The sequence below is a fragment of the Pezoporus occidentalis genome, unplaced genomic scaffold, assembly GCF_034315485.1.
Source record: "Pezoporus occidentalis ecotype Australia unplaced genomic scaffold, CSIRO_AGI_Poc_V1 ctg117, whole genome shotgun sequence".
Taxonomy (NCBI): domain Eukaryota; kingdom Metazoa; phylum Chordata; class Aves; order Psittaciformes; family Psittacidae; genus Pezoporus; species Pezoporus occidentalis.
Window position 1 is genome coordinate 5,132,809 of NW_026912961.1, and position 23,704 is coordinate 5,156,512.

The 23,704-nt window shown below is 38.7% G+C and overlaps 1 protein-coding gene across 2 annotated transcripts in view; it reads left to right on the forward strand.

Annotated features, from left to right (window-relative positions):
- SMC5 (structural maintenance of chromosomes 5) overlaps nucleotides 1–18,876 on the forward strand; it is a 45,547-nt gene extending 26,671 nt beyond the window's left edge. For both annotated transcript variants that reach the window (XM_062641356.1, XM_062641364.1), the window contains 9 exons: nucleotides 2,277–2,400; nucleotides 5,101–5,223; nucleotides 10,198–10,323; nucleotides 11,019–11,114; nucleotides 11,509–11,613; nucleotides 11,826–11,945; nucleotides 15,213–15,392; nucleotides 15,491–15,586; nucleotides 18,469–18,876. In XM_062641356.1, coding sequence (XP_062497340.1) covers nucleotides 2,277–2,400; nucleotides 5,101–5,223; nucleotides 10,198–10,323; nucleotides 11,019–11,114; nucleotides 11,509–11,613; nucleotides 11,826–11,945; nucleotides 15,213–15,392; nucleotides 15,491–15,586; nucleotides 18,469–18,609 — 1,111 coding nt within the window. In that variant the 3' untranslated portion in view covers nucleotides 18,610–18,876. The remainder of the gene's footprint in view (nucleotides 1–2,276; nucleotides 2,401–5,100; nucleotides 5,224–10,197; nucleotides 10,324–11,018; nucleotides 11,115–11,508; nucleotides 11,614–11,825; nucleotides 11,946–15,212; nucleotides 15,393–15,490; nucleotides 15,587–18,468) is intronic.
- The last annotated feature ends 4,828 nt before the right edge of the window (nucleotides 18,877–23,704 follow it).

The following is a 23,704-nucleotide window of genomic DNA, read 5'->3' on the forward strand; positions in this document are numbered from 1 at the left end:
TGCAAATGCATGCAGAACTGGTTGGGACTCCCTGGTTTCCCAGTAGTTGACTCCCTGGTCACATAGTCATACAAATGAGCAGATGTAAGCATGGCTCCCATAATGCCTCCCAATAACCAGTACCCCTGTCATCTTACTTTTAAATACGTACACATGCCAGCAGGTTTTGCCTCTAGAGACAGCAGATCTTATGGTTTCTGGCAGCAAGGCTGGACTTTGCTTGGCCCCTTCCCGGATTTCTTCCTGGGGCCTCACCCTTTGGCTCTCAGGCTACTTCACCTAATAGCTAGTCTGGCCTGCTTTTCACTAGGCATCAGACATTAACTTGCACATCTGCACTTGTACTAGGTGCTGACACCATGGACACATGGGCCTCTGAACTGTGGTCCCACTCCAGCGACTGTCACTGGCCTTTCCAGTTGCTGGCATCACAGACAAGCAAGCCTTCTCCTCTGGTTTATGATCTGACTAGTTGCTTGTACACTGAATAGAGAACCACTCACCCCGGACAAGAGTGAAAAACACAGTTGACTAAAAGGGAATGTGCTAATTGGGCATGGCTGGACCAGCCAGGTATTTACATGCTTTTCTTCTATATTCTATAGTGCTTCCTATACCCCCAGGAAACAACCATCCTCAGTCCAGAGGATGCTGTGGTGTTGACTTTCCTTGTTGAGTACCACACCTTAACACTGGAGCTTAGGCTGTCCTAGGACAGGGTGTTCCTTCCCTTGGAGTCCTTAATTTGGAGTCCTGCCTGATAAGGTGCCCGTGTGCTCCTCTGGGCTTTCAGAGATGGGCCTGTGGTTTCCCCCCCCTCCCCTGCTGCTCCCGGATAGAGGGAGATAATTGAAAGAATGTAAATACCACAGGTTGAGATAAGAACAATCCAATAACTAAAGTATAGTACAGAACCACTACTACTACTACCACCAATAATAATGATAAGGGAAATAACAAGGGGAGAGAATATAAAACTGAAGGGGGAAAACAAAAAGAAAACAATAAACACAAGTGATGCACAATACAATTGCTCACCAGCTGCCAACTGATACCCATCTTGACCTGAGTAGTGATCTGGGCCTTCTGGGTAACTCCCTGCAGTTTATATACTGGGTGTGTGATGTGCTGGGGTATGCAATACCCCTTTGGCTAGTTTGGGTCAGGTGTCCTGTCTTTGCTTCCTCGGGACTTCCTGTGCCCCTCCTCACTGGCAGAGCATGAGACTGAAAAGGTCCTTGATCAGAGTAAACATTACTTAGCAACAACTGAAAACATGGCTGTTTATCAGTGTGTTATCAGTGTGTTATCAGCATAGTTTTCAGACTAAAGCCAAAAACACAGCACTGCACCAGCTACTAAGAAGGAGAAAAACAGCTGTTAAAGCTGAACCCCCGGGACATAATTTCACAGGCTGATGGTTCCTGTGATGGGCCTGGGGGTAACCAGGGTAGGGTTTTATTTGGGCTTCCCCACCTGCTATTGTCTGTTTCTCCTTTTTGGGTGTGTAGATGAGCTTTTATCAGACAACCTAACAGAAAGCCTTGGTAAAGCTTAAGTAAATGGCAACCACTTGATCTCTCATTATCTGGTTGTTTTACAATTGCATTCATTAGGTATGTTGATTACCTTTGGTATATGCTTGTTGTTTCTTCCTGATCACCTTCTCCCTTATGCCCCTACAATTGTTTTCCAAGGGGGTCAAAGAATGATTATTTTGTAGTTTTCAGGATCATCCTCTTGATCTGTTTGGCCATTTTTTAAAGATCTTCAAATGCTGTGCAGCTCATTAAGCGTTATTATTTCATATGAAGTTCTTCAGAATTTTCACTCATTTTAAACTGTGTTTCTCTGCAGTAACCTAAGGACATGGGAGGGTTTTTTTGGTAGCGTATATAACAAGAATTAAGCAAACCTCCTGAACTCTGCTAAGTTGTATCATTGCAAGGAGCTAGCAGTAGAAGAAAAATGTTATTCTTACATAGTTTTTTTTTTAAGTGTTTTTAAGCTGAAATCTACAGAAGTAAAGAATTGTGGTTGGTGAGTGATAGCCTTAGTAGCTAAAGTCAGTTTCTTTATGATTTTTTTTTTGTCTTTTGAATTTCTTAGGTTTAAAGTGCATAGATTGGGGATGTCTTTAATGGGTTTGGAATATTTAGGTATCAGATACATGTTGTTGCTGACTGTTGTTTCATCACCAAGATAAAGAATTTTTTTTGTATTTGTGTACAGTTTATTTTTAATCAGGATTAATCAAATATTGATTCCTCCCATAGTTTAAGACAGCTGGAACAAGATGCTATCGACTTAGAGGAGCAATCTAAACAGGCAGATGTAAAGGTCAAAGAAATAAATAACCAAAAAGCAAGACTTGTTACTGAATTAATGCAACTCATAAAGGTATGGATTTTTAACTTTGTATGTGTTCCACTATTAAGTCCAATTATTGTAACTCAGGGAGGAGGTACACAATATTTGCATGTGTTACTGTAAATGTTTACAAGCCAACTTGCTTCAAGATAACATCTTTCAAAGATTTTATGAACTTGAACTTGTTCATCTGTTGTTGATTTGATTTGTAGATAATTTGCTTGTGTTGATTTACACTCTCAAGGGCTGAAGTCTTACAGTCCATGGTCTGATTCAGTAGATACAGGCATGAACTAGGAATGAACCATTCACCTGTTTTGGCCTGTACATTTTCAGAATGTTCATAATTCCGTGAACTCTTCATTGCACCCTAGTCCATAATACTTTTTTTTCTTTTTATAGAATAAAAAAGTGTAGCATTAGTCATGTGAAAAACTGGCCAGAAGCTGTAAGGATCCATAATTGTGGAAGAGGGTGGGGATGTGGAAAGTATTTGAATCTCAGGCTCCAACGTCATAAGGTTTTCTTTAATTCCAAAAAAAAAGAAAACATTCTGAACTTAATTGTTGCTTTCATTTAGCCTGTAAACTCTAGTAATAGGAGCTGCCAGGAAGTGAATTTTCTCAACTAAGAGCTTTTCTTAACTAAGGAACAAGAAACAGTTACTTTTAGTTCCAAGGGAATCTGTTTATGTGTTCCCACTGGGCAGAAAAAATACTGCCATTTTTGCAGCCTCTTTGAGCATGTATGTTTTAACTTTACCAAGCCTTACTAATGGTGAAATGTGTTCTTGCTTACCCTTCAAGAGTTTAGTATTACCTTTGAAGTGAGGGTGATTTCAGTACATGTATTGTTGGTATTTACATGATAAAAAAGGAAGTAAATGTTCCAAGTCGGTGGGCTCTTTCTGTTTGTTGATAAGCATGGACTGCAACAATTGGAGTGTTTCAGAATCACCTTTGGTCAGCTAGCCGAAGCAGTTTTGAAATGCCAAATGGCAAAACACCTGCCATGTTGAAAGGGTTGCTTAGATTCTAGATTATGTTACAGAACTTGTACAGGTAATAACAAACAGTACTGAAAAGTAACACTCTTCAAAACGTGTGCAAATGCTTTAAAAGAAATTTCTAGAACATACTTTTGATTTTTTTTTTCTTTAATTTGATGTGCATTTCCCAGCACATAATCTGTCCCAGTGTGTTGCTTTTGTAAAGTGCACCTGGAGTTGTTTACTGACTGCTGTATGACATGCCTGAAGGAATGTCTTCATCTCTTTATCACCTAGTGTAGAAAACCAGATTTGATACATACTGGGTATTTCTCAGTATACCAGGGGTGTAGGGGAACAAAGATGGTATTTGCTTGAGATAATTTTTGATTATCAAAGGGATTTATTTCAGTGATGTGTCAGCTTAATTTTTATATTTGGCATACTGTAGGAAATACATGCTAGTACATATGAAGAGGAGAAAATGTTTTGATACAAGAAAGATGTTTTATTATATGTTTTATCAAAATTGTTGAAATCCATACATTTCTGGTCATCCCCAAACGAAACTTCATGGAGGCTTCTGAGTTTGTGTGTCTTTGTGCTTTTCCAGTAAGTTTTGTAGTTATGCTAACTGTAGGCTAGTAAAATGATAAAAAATTTACACAAAGATGTGCCAGACTGCACCTGGAACATATCTAATACTTCACAACCAGTAGACAGAAACAGCCTTGTTCCACTGTTTCAGATTCTGCGCCGGGTTTGCGTGTAGTTCTCTTTGTGGTGTTGTATTTGAGTAGCCTTTTTCCATTTTTCATATCCTTTTGTCATGACTTTACTCAGTTTACTTTCCTTACAATGACTGGAAACAGATAAATAGTAAAGATCTCAGACCTTGGCTCACTATTGTGGTCAGGAGCTAACACTGAAAACTTCATCCTACAGGTCCCTTGCAGTTGGAACAGACCAACAGCTGGAACCTTGTTCTCCTTTTCATTAAGAGAGAAGATTTTTTTTTTTTGGGGGGGGGGGGGGGGGTGTTGGTGTTTGTTTGTTTGTGTTTTTTTATGGTGGGGGTTGTGTTTGTTTGTTTGTTTTTTATAATTGGCATATTATAAACTGGTGTTCTCAGTGCCCCATAATTTGAGGTTTAAAGCTGCCCTTCACACAGTCAAGATTATGTTGCTAATTCCTGTGGCTGCCTCATTTAAATAAGCAACCATTTAATGTCAAAGATGTTAGACCAGGTTCTGGGGATCCCTAAAGTCTGTCAATAAACTTCCAAAATAGAGCATCCTTCTGTTGTCTGTTCCAGTTAAGATGCAAGACACTAGAGTCACTGTCAGTCATCTCATCAGTGAGAGAGACATCTTATGTGTTTATTTTTTGACCTTTTTCCATTTTTGTGTGTGACTTACAAAGACCACCAAAATCCACCTGTTTTATTCTGTCTCAGAGAGAGAATTGAGGTGGCTTAGTCTTTTCTTGCATTTCATATGTGAGTATCTGGCATAAGGAAAGTGAATGTGCCTTTTTGATGTAAAATGCTTTGGTTGCATCTTGAAGAGCTTGTGTCACCAGTAAGGCACCTTCCTTTTTTCGTTGAATTTGTTGAAGAGCTGAACAGTGTATGAGATTGTATGGTATGACTAAAAAATTAATCCGTTCTAAAGCTTGATAGTAATTGTATCAGTTTTGAGTCTTTTGTGGAAAAAAAAGATATCTACTGTTTTTCTGCGTAGAACTGTGTATCACTGAACATCCTCAAGGCAGATTTGATTCTTCAGAGCACTGCAGTGGCTACTGAGAAGATCAGACTAGAAACCGAGTATAAAACAGCAAGTGGACAGCTAAAAGCCGCAGAGGTAACTATTCCTATGAATACTGGGATATCTGATATGAAAGCATCTTCTGTGGAAGCCCTTGTATAAAGAAGGATGCTTCTGTGTCTGTGTTAGTACTGCTAAATATTTAGCCTTGATTTCTGTAGTTTGACTTCAGCATCTTCATTTAAAACTGAATAGGAGCTTTGTCTTCCTCAACTAAGCCCACTAAGCTTCTGTGAAAATATTCTGAAAGTCATCATGTCCTGGATTTTTTTATTATAATGCATGGTGTGCGTAAAAACACTAGCTGTCATTTGGAAGTATTTTTCTTCCAAGTTTGTCATAGGCAAGTAACCCCAATGCATACGGGACACGCGAGCTCAAGATGAGCCAGAAAGTACCATATCAGAGTAAGGCAGATGTGTTTTACCTTTCTTTCATAGCTCATTTTATCATACTGCAATTAAATGCCTTCTTTGGAGGGAAAGAGAAAGAGGACAATAAATGGTCATTGTATTGATCGTATTAGGAAGCTATGTTGTGTTCAGGGAAAAAGACAAGTGTGAGAAATTACTTCCACACACATGCTGTTTTTGAAGAGCATAGGATGCTGTGGTGTCTCCTGGATTGGTGCACAGAGGTCAGTTTTTGTATTTGTGTAATAATAGTACAGTCTTTCAGTCTACGGGAGGAAAAAACTCAAAGTACAGGATCTAAGTTTTTTCCTTATCTGAGTATTCAGCTGCATTGTAAGTTTTCAGTTGCGTGGAACTCCGAAGTCACGCTTCTCCATATACTGCATTTTGAGTCTTTGAATTAAGTCTTTAGTCCCTTTTTTTTTGGAAGTTCTCCTTCCTGTATTGTCCTGTGAATCCTGTATGTTGTATACTCTGTGGTTTATTTCTTATTTTCTGCCTGAGGACATGAATGTTGATGGGGAAAACTCAGTAGTTCTTAGTTTCCTCTGAAATTCATTTATGGAAATTGTGTGTTTAAATTGGGCCTTCTCTCCAGCTTCTAAGTGGCTTTGGCTGTTGGTTTTTTTTCCTACAGCAGTAGAAAGCTGCTGGGAGGATGCCTTTGCCGCACCTCAAGGAAGTCTTGAAAACAGCTGGTACAAGGTTTTATAAAATAAATAAACCTGCAAAAAGAGGAAGCCAACCAGAAATAAGTATATTGTACAAAAGTTGTATAGTGAAGTAAATTGGAACCTAAATGTTACAGTTATGGGACCATTAATTCTGCATTTAAACTTCAGACATTTTTGTAGGTCATATGCTGGTCATGATGCCTTCATTGAAAATTGGGGTGGTGGGTATCGGCCAAAGAAGCCATGAAGCTTTGTTAATACTTAGCACTCATTTATGGTCTTCCTCTCCCAAGCAGTCTTGAGTCTTTATGGTACTAAAGTAAATACTGATTAAGATTTGAAGCAAACACAAACCCCACTTGGTCCATCGAAGATATTGCATATGTTCCTTTTGTGAGGTGTTGGCGCTGGGATACTGTGAAGAGAGCATCGTGTTTGTTGCTTTATAGTGGGGGTTTTTAACCATTTATGTTAAGGCCAACTTGTTCAATGGTTTTGAACAAGTCAAGTTAGCTAGCAGCAACAGATTTCTGGGGTTTGTATTATATCATTGCAGTTCAAGTGGGAACCTTGGTGTTATTTTAACAACTCCTTGTTTTTAATTTATTTAGTGAGCCTAAGAAGGAAATCTGTGTTTGTGACCCATACTGAATATTAGGGAGGATTGTTAGCCCCATCTGCTCATTAAATAATTGGCAGAGTTTGCATGCATGTTTATGATGGTTGTTTGAAAGAGTCTTGCTAATTGTCTTGCTTTGATAGCTTGTTAATTTTCAGGTTCATTTGATAATAATTTGTTTAAATAATTGGCATTAGTACTCAGTATGTATATTGCAGCATTTGCTCCTTAAGCCAAGTTTTAAGAAAATGCAGATTCTGTTTTTGTATGGTTAAATTTTCAAACTTCAGATAATTAAATGCTGTCACCAGGCATGTGTTTAAACACAAATTCATGAGAAAACGTTGGCTACCGGTAACTGTATTTTCTTTAACCACCTTATTTTGCACAAAACTGGTTGTGGTATTGGTGAGCACAACAGAATGCCAATTATTCGTGCACAGAGTATAGCTGGTTTCTGCTGTTTGGTAGGTGCGTTTCAGGAAACTGTAGTCATAGCCCCGCACTAGTACAGAGCTTTCCTGAAGTACCTAGATGTAGCTCTTTCCAAGGTGGTGGTGGTGGTGTTCTTATGGTGTTGGTTGAAACAAATGTAAAGCTCTTGCCTAGACTGTGATTTTTCATGTAGCATCTCTGTTCAGAATGGTAACTTGTTCTATTTAGAGGTTTTTTTTAACTAGATTGTTCTATTGAGTCACTGTAAGGAAATCAACAGAAACTTTAACATTGCTATGCATTTTTTAATATGTAGGAGGGAGAAGAAATCAAAACTAGTGTATTTTTATTTATTTATATTTATCTATGTTTTATTTGGTGTATGGCCATGACAGTCAGCTGGCAAAGCTGGATGACAGCTGAAACCTTGTTGAACTTTCAGTGCGTTTATTCTAGTACTTTCTTCATAACCACATCAAATATCTATTGCTTCCCAGTCTTGTTGAATGCTGAGGTTTTTCTCTCCCCACACGTTTTCCTTTTTACATTCTGAAGAATTTTGCTTGCCTTAGGCTTGGTCAGGCATATTCAATGTTGAATCCATGTCAGGTTTTCAGTGTGTAGAGAGAAACTCGGAATCTTACTCTGTGCAGCTTTGCAGGGTTTCACATGAGAGCTGTATGTAGAATTGTGAGCTGACATTCCCCACTTCAGATGATTCAAAGTTGCCTTTGGCTCTGGAGTGGTCAAACACATAAGAATAAATTCACGTTTCTTGTATGAAGAAAGTATGGGTGTGATGTGTTTCACTGGATCCTTTGCTTTTGTTAGCATGAGGTCAAACACATTTTAGATGAAGCCAGTTGGTTTTGCAATTTCTGGGATCCAAAATACAGTTCAGTTTTAATTTAGAACTTTCTAAGATTTCCCTAAAAATGTTATTGAATGCATTATAGGCATATGCAAATATATAGTGGAACATAAGTGTTGTGCTGGACAGTTTTATTTGTGTTAATTCAGAATGGTGTGAGATCTTTCCTGTAACCAAAAGGATGGTATCTTCCACTTACTGCACTTTTAGGTGTATAAGTCTAATGCCAGTCCTTTTTGCCCTGCCTTGCGACATTTACCTCCTTCTCTACTGTAGACCTAGGGAGGGGGTGTAAAATCTGAAAAAAAGCTTTTATTTTAATTCTTTTTTATTATTTTTCACTTCTGAAAACATCAACACAGTGTAGAAAAATACCTTCATAGTGTTGTAGTTTGTGAAGATTCTGAATTGTTTACATCTAATGCAAAATCTGTTTCCTCATGTTTGGTGAAGGAAAGGAAAAACAGGGTTTTTGAGTTCATACATACTGTAGAGATCAGCAGCCCTAATTTTTGAGTGAAGGAAAGAACTTTATGGATGACCACTCATGATAGTATCTGTTACTACTGCATCTGTTGCATTTAGTAAATAAAGATTAAATTGTCAGAAAGTGATGTGATTTGCTGTCGGTGTCTGTGTCCTGTGTTTTAAAAATGTGGAATAAGCCTTTAGCTAACTGTATGCTCTCCAAATGAAAGCTTCAGGTTTGCTGTTTTGTTTTTTGCTTTTTTTTTTTTGCCACTGGAGGGCTCCCATATTTAACTGAAGTTCACAACAAAAAAATTGGGAAGATAAAGCTCTCCCAGGTATAGGAACATAACTAAACTTTCCAAACTGTCAGAAGAAAGTTCTGAAGCAAAGTATTGTGCTTACGGAGTATAAGTTAGAATTTTGTACCTCTGAAAACTGTATTCCTGTGGTGTAACTACTACAAAGATGGATTGCATGTGTAATCACTGAGTAAATGTATAGTAAAATAACTTGCATTAAAAGTTCTGGTATCTTAGTATGTATTGGTATATGCACCTTTTTACTTCTAAGTGGCTGGAGCTCCCAGCTGTCTGCAGCTATGTGCTCACCTGAGCTGGGAGACAGCAGCAAACCATTGCTCCCAAGCACTGTCAGCTTGGCATTTGAAAGCAGCAGACCTGCAGGAGGGATGATGTGTATAGAGATATGTGATTGAGATTTCTGGGGCAGAGGTGAAGAGATACTTTTGTCCAAGGTTTTTGCCTGAATACTGCTTGAGATAACCTTTAGCTTGGTGTTTCATGAAGGTACTGTATTTTGTGTGTTGTATTTTAACTACTGCTGTGATAACACTGCATTATTAAAGTCATTGAGCAGGGCTGGCCACTTACCTGTCGAAAATTCCAGACAGTTTAGCTTTGAGACTGCTGTTGAAAATCAGAAACTAACTGTGTTTTACTTATGTTTCAGCACTATCTTGAAAACTATGTGTGTTTCCATTTTGTATTTTGATGGCTGTATTATAGAGATGGAATATGAAACAGCAAAGGAAGTACTTCTGATTGTGTAATTATGGGGTTTACTCTGTAAAATTTCAGCTAAAATATGTCATTCAGTGTACATCATATCCATTGTGTTTTCCCAAGCAGATAAATACAGTTGAATGAGAGCTAATAAAAAAATAAGGCTCACAGTAGTTGTGTTTTGGTGTATAGGGAATTTCCTTTAAAATAGTCTATTTTGAGACATCTATTGGATCTACATGCGCAGTGTTCTAATTGAGGGACAATAAATTTGGCTGTATTACAAGAATGCTTTTGATCAGTCTACCTTGGCATCTGTTGACTTCAAGCAGAGAGGCAGAATGAGTTCTGTGTGTTGAAACAAAGATTTTCTGTCTTTAAGCAGTCTGATTTCACCTGCATTCTCTGATTTAGATGTTTGTTGCCAGTGTGCTAGTGTCACCTCTAGAAATTTATAATAAAGTAGAAAAATGGGGTTTCATATCTTCAATGTCTTCTCTGACAGCAACGATTTCGTGAACTGGATGATAAGAAGCGAGTTCTTGTAGAGAACTGCAAGGAATTGCTGAAAAAAGCTCAGCAGGTCTGCAGACTGGGTCTGGATGAGCATCTTCCAAAAGAATTTCAAACTGTATGTACAAAACAAGATCTCTGCATACCTCTTAGATTTTGGATGCTGTACACCAGCTTGACTTCTCCAGCCAAGAATACTGTGTCTTTATATTAGAAGGCTACCACTAAAGGATCATGAGTACTTTTGTTAGTTTTGCTTCATACATTGTCACTTAACCTTTTAAAGCACCTTTAAACAGTGCTTTAAATAGATATCTGGGGATATCTTCTATCACTTTGTTCTGTGCACAAGGGACAGAAAATTTGATCTGAAATTTCAGTTAAAATCCGTAGTCTTGAGTTCACACAAATAATTAGAGGCCATATTTTTCTACCTTCTTGCTCTAACGGAGCAACAAAAAAGAACTGAAGTTTGGGCCCACCTTCTTACCTGGAAGTCTTCCTAGCCCCTAGAAGTATTTGTATGGCTTAACTAGCGTAGCCACTGGCTTATACCAAATCTGTGAGCATCTGTACCTGCACAGGATGGGCAACTAAGGAGTAATTAATTGTGTATTTGTTATGTAGTAGCACTTCAAGCCTTCTTTTTCTGTCCTGAACAGTTTGTGGGGGAATCTTGCTATGTTAAATTTTGAATATGTGACATCCTAGTTAAAACTAATAGAATACTTTATGGCTTATTCAATTTCTTTTTAGCAAAATTGAGTTCTTCATTAGCATTGCTGTGTAACACATACATCCTCTCTCTTGTAGGCTTTTCAGGCGCTTCCGGCCACACTGGAGGAAATTGATGCTTTCCTGAATGAAGAGAAAACTAGGGCCTCCTGTTTCACAGGCCTGAATGCTTCAGTATGTTCACTGCTTTCTCCATGCTCTCCCTTCCTCCCCCTCCACCCATATTGTACTTGCTTCCCACTCTTGTGTTAGATCTCTTGGTATAATAAGCTAGATAGCAGGAACAATGTGCTGTAAATGCCAGATTCTGCATCTATTAGAATTTTAAGTAGATTCTTCCAAAAGAACAGTGTGTTCTTTGCCTTTTAAGAAAAAAAAGTTGCAGTAACCTGAAAGAAGCAATGCTTTACAGTTTCTTTGCTTTAAAGCTAGAAATGCATCTTGTTCAGTGTGCAGTGCAATAGTCTGTAATGGTGCTGAATTGAATCACTATAGTGTGATATTTTTATAGTCAAGGTTAGAACTGGCAAACATTTTGTTGACTGCTTGGGGTTTTTTATTTTGGCAGGTTGTTGAAGAATATGTTAAGCAGACACAAGAAATAGAGCAGTTGACAGTGTATCTAGAGGAAAAGAAAAAAGAATTGGAAAACTATAGGCAAAACATTTCACAGGTAATGGCTGAAATTATCACTTATGTGTCAGTATGTCTGTTTGAATAGAATATATATGCAGAAATAAAGGGTAACATTTCAAGTAGTCTTGAGTGTAAACTGAGATGGTGGCTTCTGTAATTAGGATTATTTTTTTTAATTTATTTAAATGCTATCTCTAAATGAAAATTCAGTTATTGAGAATTGTTTTACGTGGATATGTGTCCTTCTAGGTGAAAGAAAGGTGGCTAAATCCTCTGAAAAAGCTGATTGAGCAGATTAATGAGAAGTTCAGTAACTTCTTTAGTGCTATGCAATGTGTTGGTGAAGTTGATCTTCATGTGGAAAATGAGGTATGATTTATTTTCATATGGAAGAATAATGTTCTATTTTCATGCCTTGAATGTCTCCAGGCATGGGGCATCCACCACCTCTCTGGCAACCTGTGCCACTTTACTACCCTCACTGTAAAGAATTTTCTTCTCACATCCAGCCTGAATCTCAACGTCTTTTAGTTTAAAACCATCACCTCTCATCCTATTGCAAAAGGCTCTGCTGCAAAAGTCTCTCCCCATCTTTCTTATAGGCCCTTTTTTAGAATCAAAATGCTACAATAAGGTCTCCCTGGAGTCTTTTGTTCTCCAGGCTGAAAAACCCCAACTCTGTCAGCCTTCCTTACAGGAGAGGTACTCCACCCTTCTGATCATTTTTTGTGCCTTCCTCTGGACCCTTTCTAACAGGTCCCTGTCTTTCCGGTACTGAGGGCTCCAGAGCTGGACACAGTACTCCAGGTGGGGTCTCACCAGAGCAGGATAGCCTCTTGTGCCCTCAGTACATTTACAGGCATGGTTTACCTGTGATGAGGAGTTCAAAGCATCTGCAGTACCTTGGGGAGAAATGTTCAGAGAAGTGGGCTGAAGAGAAATCGGGTATTTTGTTTTAAATTGGTCTCTGTAATGACAATTTTAAGACTCGTGTATACAATGCATAGACTCCAGAATAGTGAAAGTTTTTTTTTGCTGTTGTAAATTACTTGAGCAGCTTTTCTTAAAATTTTTTAGGTGGTAGTTATTATTGGAGGGAGAACAGTGAGTGGCTGACAAGGCTGTTTACATGAACTGCATAAAAAATGTTTACATAGAAACTAATATTCTGAAACAGTAAGACATTAAAACATGGACTTTTCAGTTCTTTTGGTAGTTAGAGAGTCAGATCCATATCACACCGATATCATCTTCTATGTAAAAGTAAGCTGGGAGAGGGTACATAGAAAAATAGTAAAGCAGTTTAAAAGCAAAGGGAGTGTGGACTGTCGTTCTGAATACCTTCTTAAAAAAATTTTGCTTTTCTCTTGCAAAGATGTCACAAATATTTTAAGAGGTTAGTTAGTGTTACTGTGCCAATGACTAAAACTTTCCTCAAGGGATCAGTGCCTCTAATACAGAAGGATGGATAATCTGTTCTAGAGCTTGGATTACTTCTTTATACTGCTTCTCTGCAGATAGCTCTTTTGCCTTGATCTGTCAATATCAAGAGAGAGATGTTTGAGGCATCTTTACTAGAAATATTCTTGTGACACTGACTTTCAAACCTCTGGGAACCTTGTGGTCTGATGTTGTCCTTGGTGATAGTACATACTGTGTGAAGCACTTCACTAGGTTCTTCCTTGATTTCATAGCAGAAACCTTAAGTGAATGTTTTGACTTTCCTGGTAGCACTTGGTAGTGCTATTCAGAGTAATTCAAAGTAATAACCCTCACCTTCCTCGGTTCCCCACAGGGAGTTTTGAACATCAGTCTTGACAGCTCCTGGAATATCTGTCAGTTACATGAACTGCCACTCCCAGTAGTCTGGAAAGAAAGGCCTTACTTTCTGATGCTATTGCAGCTGTGCCAAAGGGTGGATCTTCTTTACTGGAAGTTTTGCCAGCCTGTACCTTGTACGCTTCTCCAAGCCTAGTTTCAATCAGTTCCAATGCAGCTGAAAGTCCAGTGGGCCTATAGAGACCTTGGATCTTGTATTTTATTTCTGCTTACAGGAAGCTGTTGTGTGATGTCCCTCAAAGATTCACAGTTCCTTGTTTCTGTTAACACTGGTACACCAAGAACACCAGAGGTTTGTAGTACATGAAAGTAAATACCAGGATCAGACCTTCCGGTTTCCAGTCCTGAGGATGTTTGTCTACCTGCAGGTGTAGTAAAACACCACAAGATAGCTTGATTTTCTGATTTAGCAGATGAGCTCATCTGAGAGGATTTAATAGGTCCTCTCCAATGTTGAATGCTATCTGGTATATACATTACTCATCCCAAAGCAAGACCTGAAGGTATCAAGCTGAAAATTATTCCTATAGACTTGGAAGTTCTTTAAGGGAGTTTTAAATCTTGTAAGGTATGACTTACTTACTTTGTGGTAAGTAGAAGACCATTTTAGACCTGTTCATCATAAACCCCAGCCCTAAAATGACTCAGCTCTTCCAGGTCACCCAGGTTCATATGCCTGTTGACTGTGGTATGTGGCAATTTGAATCAAACTGGAATGTGCCAGCTTCTGTGGGCTGGGGGTCTCAGTGTTCCTTTGTCAGGACTGTCCTTTCTGAGTCTAGTATTCCAAGAGTAGCCATTAGGAATCGCCTCTGCTCCTTTCTTCTACTCTAGGCATTACAACTGTTACAAAAAGATTATGAGTTAGTTACCTTCAAGTGCAGGATAATAGGCATCCATAGTGAATATAGACAGTTCTCTTGGAACTCATATTTCTGAAACTTTTGAATCTTTCCTGTAAGTCTCATTAACTTGATTAGGTGCATATAAAGATTGCAGTCAGTATGGGTTTTCAGCCCTGGGGATTGCATTCTCATTCCTGCACTGAGTTTACCTGAACTTCAGAAATACCAACAAGTACTTGGAAAATTTCTTCCTCTAATTATGAATGTATTTCCTTGTGTGGGTTGTCTTTTGAACCACATGGGTTATCCTCATACCTATGCATCATTGACTAAAACTGCTGCTAAGTGTCTTGTTTTCTGTTAAAAAGAAAAGGCTGGGGTCGGAATCCACGTGTAGTTTTCCTGACTGAGCATGAAGTGAAATTGCTGTCATGGTGGATTTTGTATGAGCTTTGTATCTCAATCTACTAGTGGAGGAAAAGTGAAGAATTTAATTAGACTGCTTGCACTTTTAAGAGTTTCAGATGGGATTTTAACCTCCACACTCACACCACCACCCCCATCACCTCACTGTTCAAGTTGATAGGATCATGTACCCTAATGCATTTTTTCCAGTGAATTTATAGGGGTATGGTTTGTCCTTTTTCTAGTCAAGAATATTTCTTCTTGTTGCTGTTCTTAATATTTATTAAAGTCTTCCTTATGAGGAATTAGAATTTAACAAATCACTCTCACCGGGAGAGAGTGGTGTTGAAAATTCTCTATCTAAGAAGAACAGATCAAGAGTTAAGAAAAATATATGAAACAGAATTAATATATTGATACCAAGTTGAACCTGACTAGCTCGTATACCCCTGTAGAACACTTGACATAAATTTCCTTTAATTTGCATGTCATTATCAAATAAGCTGTAGTATAAGAAACTGAGTTTAATGGGTATTGGTTGTTATAGGAGGAGTACGACAAGTATGGGGTTCGCATTAGAGTCAAATTCCACAGTAGCAGTGAACTTCATGAGCTGACTCCGTATCATCAGAGTGGAGGTGAGAAGAGTGTTTCCACTATTTTGTACCTGATGGCTCTACAGGAACTCAACAGATGTCCTTTCAGGGTTGTAGATGAAATAAATCAGGTGAGGATCAATATTGCAGTATCTACCTCTTACTGTACAGATGCTTATAACATAGTGGAGAGAGCAGACTTCTTTTTTTTTTTTTTTTCTTTTTTTAGGGAATGGATCCAGTAAATGAGAGAAGAGTTTTTGAAATGGTAGTGAACACTGCTTGTAAAGAAAGCACGTCTCAGTACTTCTTTATTACACCAAAGGTGCGTAGCAGAAAATGAAAGTTTAATATGTAGAAGAGTTTTGTGTTATATCACCCCTGTAAACAATGCAAAACTTACCTCTGTTTTACTGAAGAATTTCATATTAAAAGTTAACTGTAAGGGAATTTGTCCATTTTAAGGACAGTCCTGGCAAGAATTCAGACAACTTACACCAAGGCTCACCTGATCATAAACACGTTATGTAATTGTGGCCTGTATGGAAGTATTACAAGTTAACCATCAGTGGACAGGGTACCATGTTACAAGGCTGTCAAATGGAATGCCTCTAGCTCACACAGAATTGGGATTGTATCAGAGACCAGCTTCCAAACAACTCAGATAATGATATTGGAACAGGCTGGTGCTGCTGACATCGAAAGAACTAGGGAAGTCCCACAGTAATAGAGGAAAAGTATTCAAGAAATAATCTGAAATTTACAAGCTCAGATATGGTCAGTGCTATGCTCTGTGGAGAGTGGCTTGAAGAGGACTTTACAGTCAAGAGTGACCAGTGCTTAATTGTGCTCTTCTGCTAAAGTAAATATATATAATTGGCTTACTAGATGATGCAGCGATAGATGCTGTGGCTTAAAAAGACTAAAAAGTAGGGTGGCTGTTCACCTGAAGAGTTAACAGAGGCTAATGTTACATGCAACTTGATCCAAAACAGATTGAACTAGTAAAGGTTACTTGTACACCACGGAGGTAGCGTTCAGTAATGGGCTGTATGCTTTTTATTAAGATACCAATTCTCCTGCATCCTGTATTTCACTGTGTATTAGAAAATCTGGCTGGTACATGCTATTCTTACCTGTAAACAGCGGTTGAAGGGCCTGAGAAAAGCCTCCTTCCTACAGCAGGTACTTGACTGAAAGTAGAAGGAAGGTGACGTTTTTTGTTCCTTTTGATCTTGGAGTATACTTACCTCCACACAGTTTGGTCATTTCCTGTCCATACTACTTCTTTCTTGTTTTGTGTGTTACCTATCCTGTCATCTTGCTATTTCTGTCATTATTGGATTTGCTTTTCTGTGCTCTCTTCTACTTTGAGGAGTGAGAGAGTGGTTTGGTTATTAATAGGATAGGAATAGCTCTACTAACTGTAATGCTTCCCACATATAAGCACCTGTAGAACATGACTGACTAAGGTTCAGAGTCTGTTTCAAAAGTTGTGCTCATTGTCAAATTACTATGAATAGAGAAGGGGGAAAACTGAATGTGAAGAGCTAACCGGAAAGATTAGAGTAAAACTGAGAAAGCAGAAGTAAAAAAATTCAGATGCTAAAAAAAAAATCCATTTAACATATAGTAAGAGGAAGATCAAGGAATGTGCTACGTTACTATTCAGCAGCAAGAGATGCATTTATAAAGGTGACTGAAGGTATTTGTATTTCTTCTTTCCTCTCCCTCCCTCTCTTCTGCAAGTCGGTGATCACCACAGTTAATACGGTGAAGTTGCAATGGCCTACCACAAAGACCATTATTGAGATAGCATTTCATGTAAAGGTTTTAGCTGATGATATGTTTTGAGTGGGCTGCATCAGAGGATAATTACAAGGCTGTACAGAGCCGGCCGAGGAGAAAGCCAGACTGCTCTTCGAGTGACTTACCTGCAGTTCCTGAGGCTATGCTATATGTCATCATATACTAGAAAGCATGGCAAATTGTCATGCTAAGCTAAATTCTGTGTATGTTTCCAGTGGATACAGGGAAAAATGTTATCATGGTTTTGTTCAGTATGTCGACACTTACCCCAGGTATATTTTTAAGCAAGCTACAGAGTGGAAGAGGTACAGATTTAATATGCAGTAGAGTTGATTCAGAAAATTGCATTCTGAATCATGATTTAGTGTCAGAATAAGTAGATGAACTGATTGTGTTCTTTAGGAGTGAGTGGTGGGTTTGAAAATCAATATTTTTAATCAATATTAAAATCAGTTTTTTAATACCAATCTATGCTGAAACAGATTACATATGTTAGACATGCAAATAATCACGAATGCTTCTTTGCAGTAGAACAAAATTAGAATTCAAAACAATCTGAGTTGAGGTAACTTATTTTGAAAATGGAATGCATTTTAGAGTGGACAAGCAAATAATAGGGTATTTGAGTGGAAAAAGTTAACAGCATTAGTTCTAAGGCATACATGCCTAAAAGACACGAGAGAAGTTACTGTGGATAACAAGCTGAGCATCAGTTACAAGGCGATTGCTGAAAGTCATCTCCAGAGCACTGCAGATAACCCCACACCTTGCCTGAAAAATCTGTTGGGGTTGTGCCTGAGAAGATCTAGACTGTGATGTGTTGAGTTTTGGCTGTTATACTTCAGAGAAGAAGTGCAGTGCCTGGAGTTACTCCAGAAGACAGCAAGATTCCAGAATCCAACAGTGCAACTTTCAGAAGTTTTGAAAGTTTTGATTTTCCAGTAGTGGAAATTGCTTGGTTTAGAGGAGCACAAGCACAAGAGAGAATTGTACCCAAGTAACTCTACATCCTGCCCTGCCCTGCCCTGCCCTGCCCTGCCCTGCCCTGCCCTGCCCTGCCCTGCCCTGGAAAAAACAGCCAGTATTCTCTGCCTATTGTGGATACAGCAAAAAAGTAATGATTTCATTTGCACATGAAGGTACAGGTACAAAGGTTTTTAAATACCAAGATTTTTCTGTAGTAAGAACAGTGAAGTATTGAAATGGCATGAAGAATGAGTGGAGTCATTTGGGGCATTTCTAGGAACAAATGTGCGGCATCTGTCAGAAAAGCTGTAATCCTGCTGTATTGATCCTTTGAGCTCTAAGGCTTTATGTAGACCTCCTTCACCTTTTGTAAGTAACATGGAACATTCTGACATCAGTTATTTTGACTTTGGCTTTTGTGTTTTTCACCAGCTCCTGCAGAATCTCACTTACAATGACAAGATGACGGTGTTGTTTGTCTACAATGGACCTTTTATGTTGGAGTCAATCAAATGGAACTTCAAGGCTTTCTCTAGGCGGCGGCGGCGACTTGGAAAGATAGCTCAACAGTGATACAGATATACATATAAATATATATGTAAATATATAAAAATGTATTCTGGGTTTGTAGAACTTTTTGGAACATCTGGCTTTCAAGACTTCAGATATTGAGAAAGATGAGAACTGCAAAGAGCTAATTAAGAACTCTGATTCTTAAAACTTGTGTAACTGATTTGAAGTACCTATTTTTTTTCCCCAAAATCTTTCGTAGTGGCCTCTTTTTCCAAAGAACCTACTTTTTCTCAATAATAGGTTTAAATAAAAAGGAAGTTTCTTGTATTTTGCTCCTTTATCAGTAGTGTAGAATCAGAAGTGCAGTTAATTTTTATAGATTACACTGGACTAGTTCTGTGTCTGAGTTTTGTTTTTCTTTTTTTGTTTTGGAATTTTAAAAAAAAAATTGCTTTTGATAATAGTGTTTCCTTAACACAGTAAAGTATATTCTCTGAAATTTTCCTATTGAAATAGAAACTTTGAATGAAGAACATATTTGTAGGAAGATAATAGTTTGTAAGTAGATGTGTATTAATTTTTGTTTTGTTTTGTGAAAACATACCTAAAGTTAGTATAAAGAATGTATTATTTTTAGAGTAATCTACTATATTATTGTTATTTATTATTTTTGCACTAATATTCTATTTTGTATTCCTGGAAAGAGATGGTCTTTATTTTTCTATCACATCTCTCAGCAAGAAGATTGACAAAGAGACAGGTGTTTTTGAAGTAATGAGCTGGTTAACTTGCAAAAGTAAAACTAAGCAATATGTAACTTTTTTATTGCTTTTATAAAGTAAAACTTGATATGTTTTTATGATAGATGGTGAAAATAGTCCTCCTGATTTCACATGTAAGTTAAAACCAGGAGGTTTTCTACAAAGGTTCAGCTGCATTGAAGTAGTTGTGTATGCAATGGCTTTTCAACAGATAGCCATAAAATTCATGAGTGGAGTTTTGGCAATTTTTAAGCATTTGAAAATAGGTATTATGAGAAGAATGTTGATTACCAAAAAAACCCCACAACACTTTATACCGAATTGTGAAGGGCATGATTTTTAAAGAAATGGAAACTACAATTGGTATGTAAAATGTATGAAAAAAATGATTGAGTCCCAGGACACCATCTGAAAATATGCAGCATCCTTGTTTCCACAGGGGAAGTAGCCTTCAATAGAACTTTATGCAGAATCTGGTAGGCAGCTCATTTTGAGTGGTAGTTTTCATAACAGTATCCTGTCAATGAACTTTGCCAGTGGAATTCATACATTAGAACATTATAATGAGAGAAACAAAATAGCCTTTCTGCAAAATATAAGATAGGATTTAGAAGGTTTTGGTATTACAAGTTATGTACTGCAATTCTTGTGCTGAATAGATTTGTGTCAAGGAAACAGAACTACACATTCTTCTGTTGCAGACCACTGTTGATCAATGGAGCTCTGTCTGTGAAACAAGTTCCTGCAGTAAGTTCCGTAAGGATTAGTGTCCATACACAAATATTTGACAGAAGAACTAAGAGTGTGGAAACTTGGGCTGTAGTCCAGGGACTGAGTGGGCCAGCATAGTATCCTCAAATTAATTTAGGCTACATGCCTATGTATTCACTGTATTGCAAGATTAGGGTTTTAAATGTGTTCTTTCATCTTCAGAGTACTTGGCTTCTAACCCTGAACTTCTGAGGTGATTTTGGTTTTGGATTGTTTTGGGTTTGTTTTGGTTTTTTTTTTAATTCAGTGAAAATACAGACATTCTATTTGGTCTCTGAGGATCACTGTGTGAAAAGTGTAATTTGTTTTCAATGTCTAAATAAGTAAAACTACTTACATGACTATGTGTTAGAACTCATTTTTTCTATGGCTAGACAGCACTGTCTGTTCTTAATGCTGTCATCTTAGAGAACTTCATGGGATTTCTTCAGAGTTCAGTTCCATTCTCATATTTCAGACTGAGGTATGACATATAAGTCTGACTTATTTCAAGAGGATGGCACTTCAGATTCTGTCATAGAAATTGTCTTCTGAATGCATGCCTGCCATACCGCACAAGTGAAGAGAATTACGGGCTTGTGAGTGTTTGTTTTTTCCTTAGAGGTATGTCAGCTACTGACCAGAGGTCCTGATTTTGATGTATCTGGCCACAATCTTAGTATGACACTCTCATTCATATTAACTTACCCCAGAAGGTGTTGTCAGCTGCAAAACTGTGCCACTGTCATGCTAGTGACCAACAACGCTTCACTGTCCAGCAGCTCTGCTAGCTAAAGCCCTTAAAGAGCTGTAAAAACAACTGTGTGTATGAAAGCAGCCCTTGCTATTTACATGTCGGCTATACAACAGGACTGTAACCACCCATACCATGTTAGTAACCTGCTAGTTCATGTGACAGGTGCATCCTGTCCACATACAGAGACTGGCTTCAGAGGAAGTCTCTTTAACTGAATAGTATATTCAGCCATGAAAATCCCCAGAGTCACTTAGTGTAGTTACAGCATTACTTTTCACTCCTTACCTGTATATAGGGCCCTTCCAAGCTGCCAGCTTTCTTGCCGTTCCATGTGCTTTGCTACTGCTATTCAGCTCCTCAGGGACTCTTGCTATAAAACCTGTGGAGTTAATTTCAGTATAACTTGGTGGAGCAGGGATGAGTGGGAGCTTAGGTTAAATATACATGTAGGATCCAGCTTTTCCTGCTGACTAGACAGGACCTCTCAAAAATGCAGAAGTGGAAAGACCTCAAATAGTCCTGACAGCTGAAGCATAAATTGAGCTTTCTCCAAAAATAGGTACTTTTCCCTGTTGTTTAGACCAACTAAAGACTGGCAAAGATGCTCTTCCATCACCATCTGCAGTTCTGACAAACATCTGTGTCTGCTCATATATTGAGACACAAGCAGCATGGAAATTGTAACTTACTGAGAGAAATATAAAGATCTTGAGAAACCAAATACTGGAAAGCAGTTCTAATTCACCTTTTACTGTGTTTTGTGATTATGAATAGCACTCATGCATGAGTGTTATTGTTAGTTGGATTTTTAGTCAGATGAAATTGCAAACTAGAAGGAAGAGGGACCCTTGCACAACTGCAGTTCCTTTAACATGCTTATGTGAAGCTTAGGCTTTTACCGGAAAAAAATAGATGAGGCCTTTCAAATTTGTTGCTGGCTGGGAACATCTGTTCTGCAGGGTTTGGAGTTAGTGAGAGATGATGAGACACATGGAGCTGGTCTGGATTACAGGGTGCTTACTGAAGAGTGTGGTAGGTGCTCTTTAGGGAACAGGACAGGCACCTGCTCCAGGCCTGACAGCAAATTTGACTTAAGAGTTAACACTACTGGAAGGTTTTCTGTATGGTTTGTGCCATGTTGCCATCTGTTTTGTTACTAAACTCTCTGATTTATTCTTCCTTTCTAGAAGCTTCTGAACCATCTTCAAACACTGTGCTATGGATAGTGGAAACTGACGGGTTTCTTCTGTGAGCCCGCAGTTACCTGCTTGTTCCCTTAGCAAGGCCTCTTAGTTTTTTGAACATCACTTACTAAGAGGTTGCAATTTTCACCTTCCTTTCCCAATTCCCATGCCATTCCTTAATGTCCTCTTGAGAGTAAGTGTTAGAGGAAACGGATTAGTAAGATGTGGAGTTTTTCATTCTGTTTTACAAATACATGCGTAACATTTAAGATGTTTGGCACTGTCTACGCTGTCCATGCTTAGGCTTTGGATAGCAGGGTTTACCTGGGGGAGGGAACGAAATGTGAGGAGATCTGTAATTCAAGATGCTTGGTGTCTGCTAAGCTGGGCAAGGGTCCTGTGGCTGTCCCCAGGGGTTGGCTGAGGGGTGGTCACACACATTCTTTCTCTTGTCCCTGCACTGCACAGCCTTCAACACCACCTGTGCTGGGCAAGGAGCACCACACCAATGTGAAAAGCTGTGTTGGTTCAGCAATACCTAGTAACTGTACAGATAGATAGTAATTTTATGGAAGTTGTTTTGATGGTCAGTTCCTTTCCTCTCTCCTGTCTTTATTTGGCTGCTTATTGAAAGGTGCACAGTAGTTTCTTCAGATTTGATTTGCACAGTATCTGATGGGAGGTGTCTGACAGGAGAGCTACATCATGGGAAGTGGAGGAAACCTTGGCACTGTAGCTTCACTGTAAATAGCTCTGAGCCAGAATTACTCTCTTCAGTTCTGACTCACTGAAGCGCAACGTTCAAAGCACATTTTCCTAGAAATTTTTGTTACACAGGCATTTTTTTCCCCCAGTACCTTGATAATTAAGACTAAGCCCAGGTTTTACTGCATCAGATTTTGGAGAGGAAGGAGATGGGTAAGGGATTTAAATCTACCTCTGCTCCAAGAAAAATATTCCCCCTGCCCCAGGATGAAAATTGCAGGAATGTTTCTCTGCTGTTGCTCTTGCAGGCTAGGCTTGCCAAGAGCCATGCTTCTCCTGTGGGGCTCACTGATCCAGCTGCCCTTTGAATATTACAACAGCCTGGATGAAGGGCAGTGTTTGTATGTGGATGTAGTAGTTACTATACTTCATTTTACTTCGGTGCTAACTTTAGCCATTGACAAGTCTGAACGTTAAACAGGGAGAAGGGAGATGAGTGCAGGGCCAGGTGTGTTTACCCATCGGAAGCTTTTCAGGCATCACTGTGGCAGCGCTGAAAGCAGGGAAAACATGAAAAAATAAAGGCCAGGATCAACAGCCAAGGCAGAAGGTGCTAGAGGTGATAACCTGCACTATTGCAGCCTACCCTCCTGTGGCTCAGCTCTTTTGCAATGGCGCAATCCCCTGCCCAGCAATTCCCTTCTCTGGGCTTTCCACCACATCCCACCGTCTTTTCTCCACTACTCTTCTGCTCCCTGGTTGCTCTGTAAGTAAAACCTCCAGTTATTCAGTCTTTCTCCTGTTGACCTAATACCCCCCTAAACCAATGTTCATTGATAGTTGTATTGGTTTTTGCTGGGATAGAGGTAATTTTCATCACAACAGCTTCTTTGGGGCTGTGTTTTTAGGTTTGTGACTGGAACACTGTTCTTAAACTAGGGATGTTTAGCCATTGGTGAGCAGTCTTGCAAACCACCAAAGCCTTCCCTGTTTCTCAT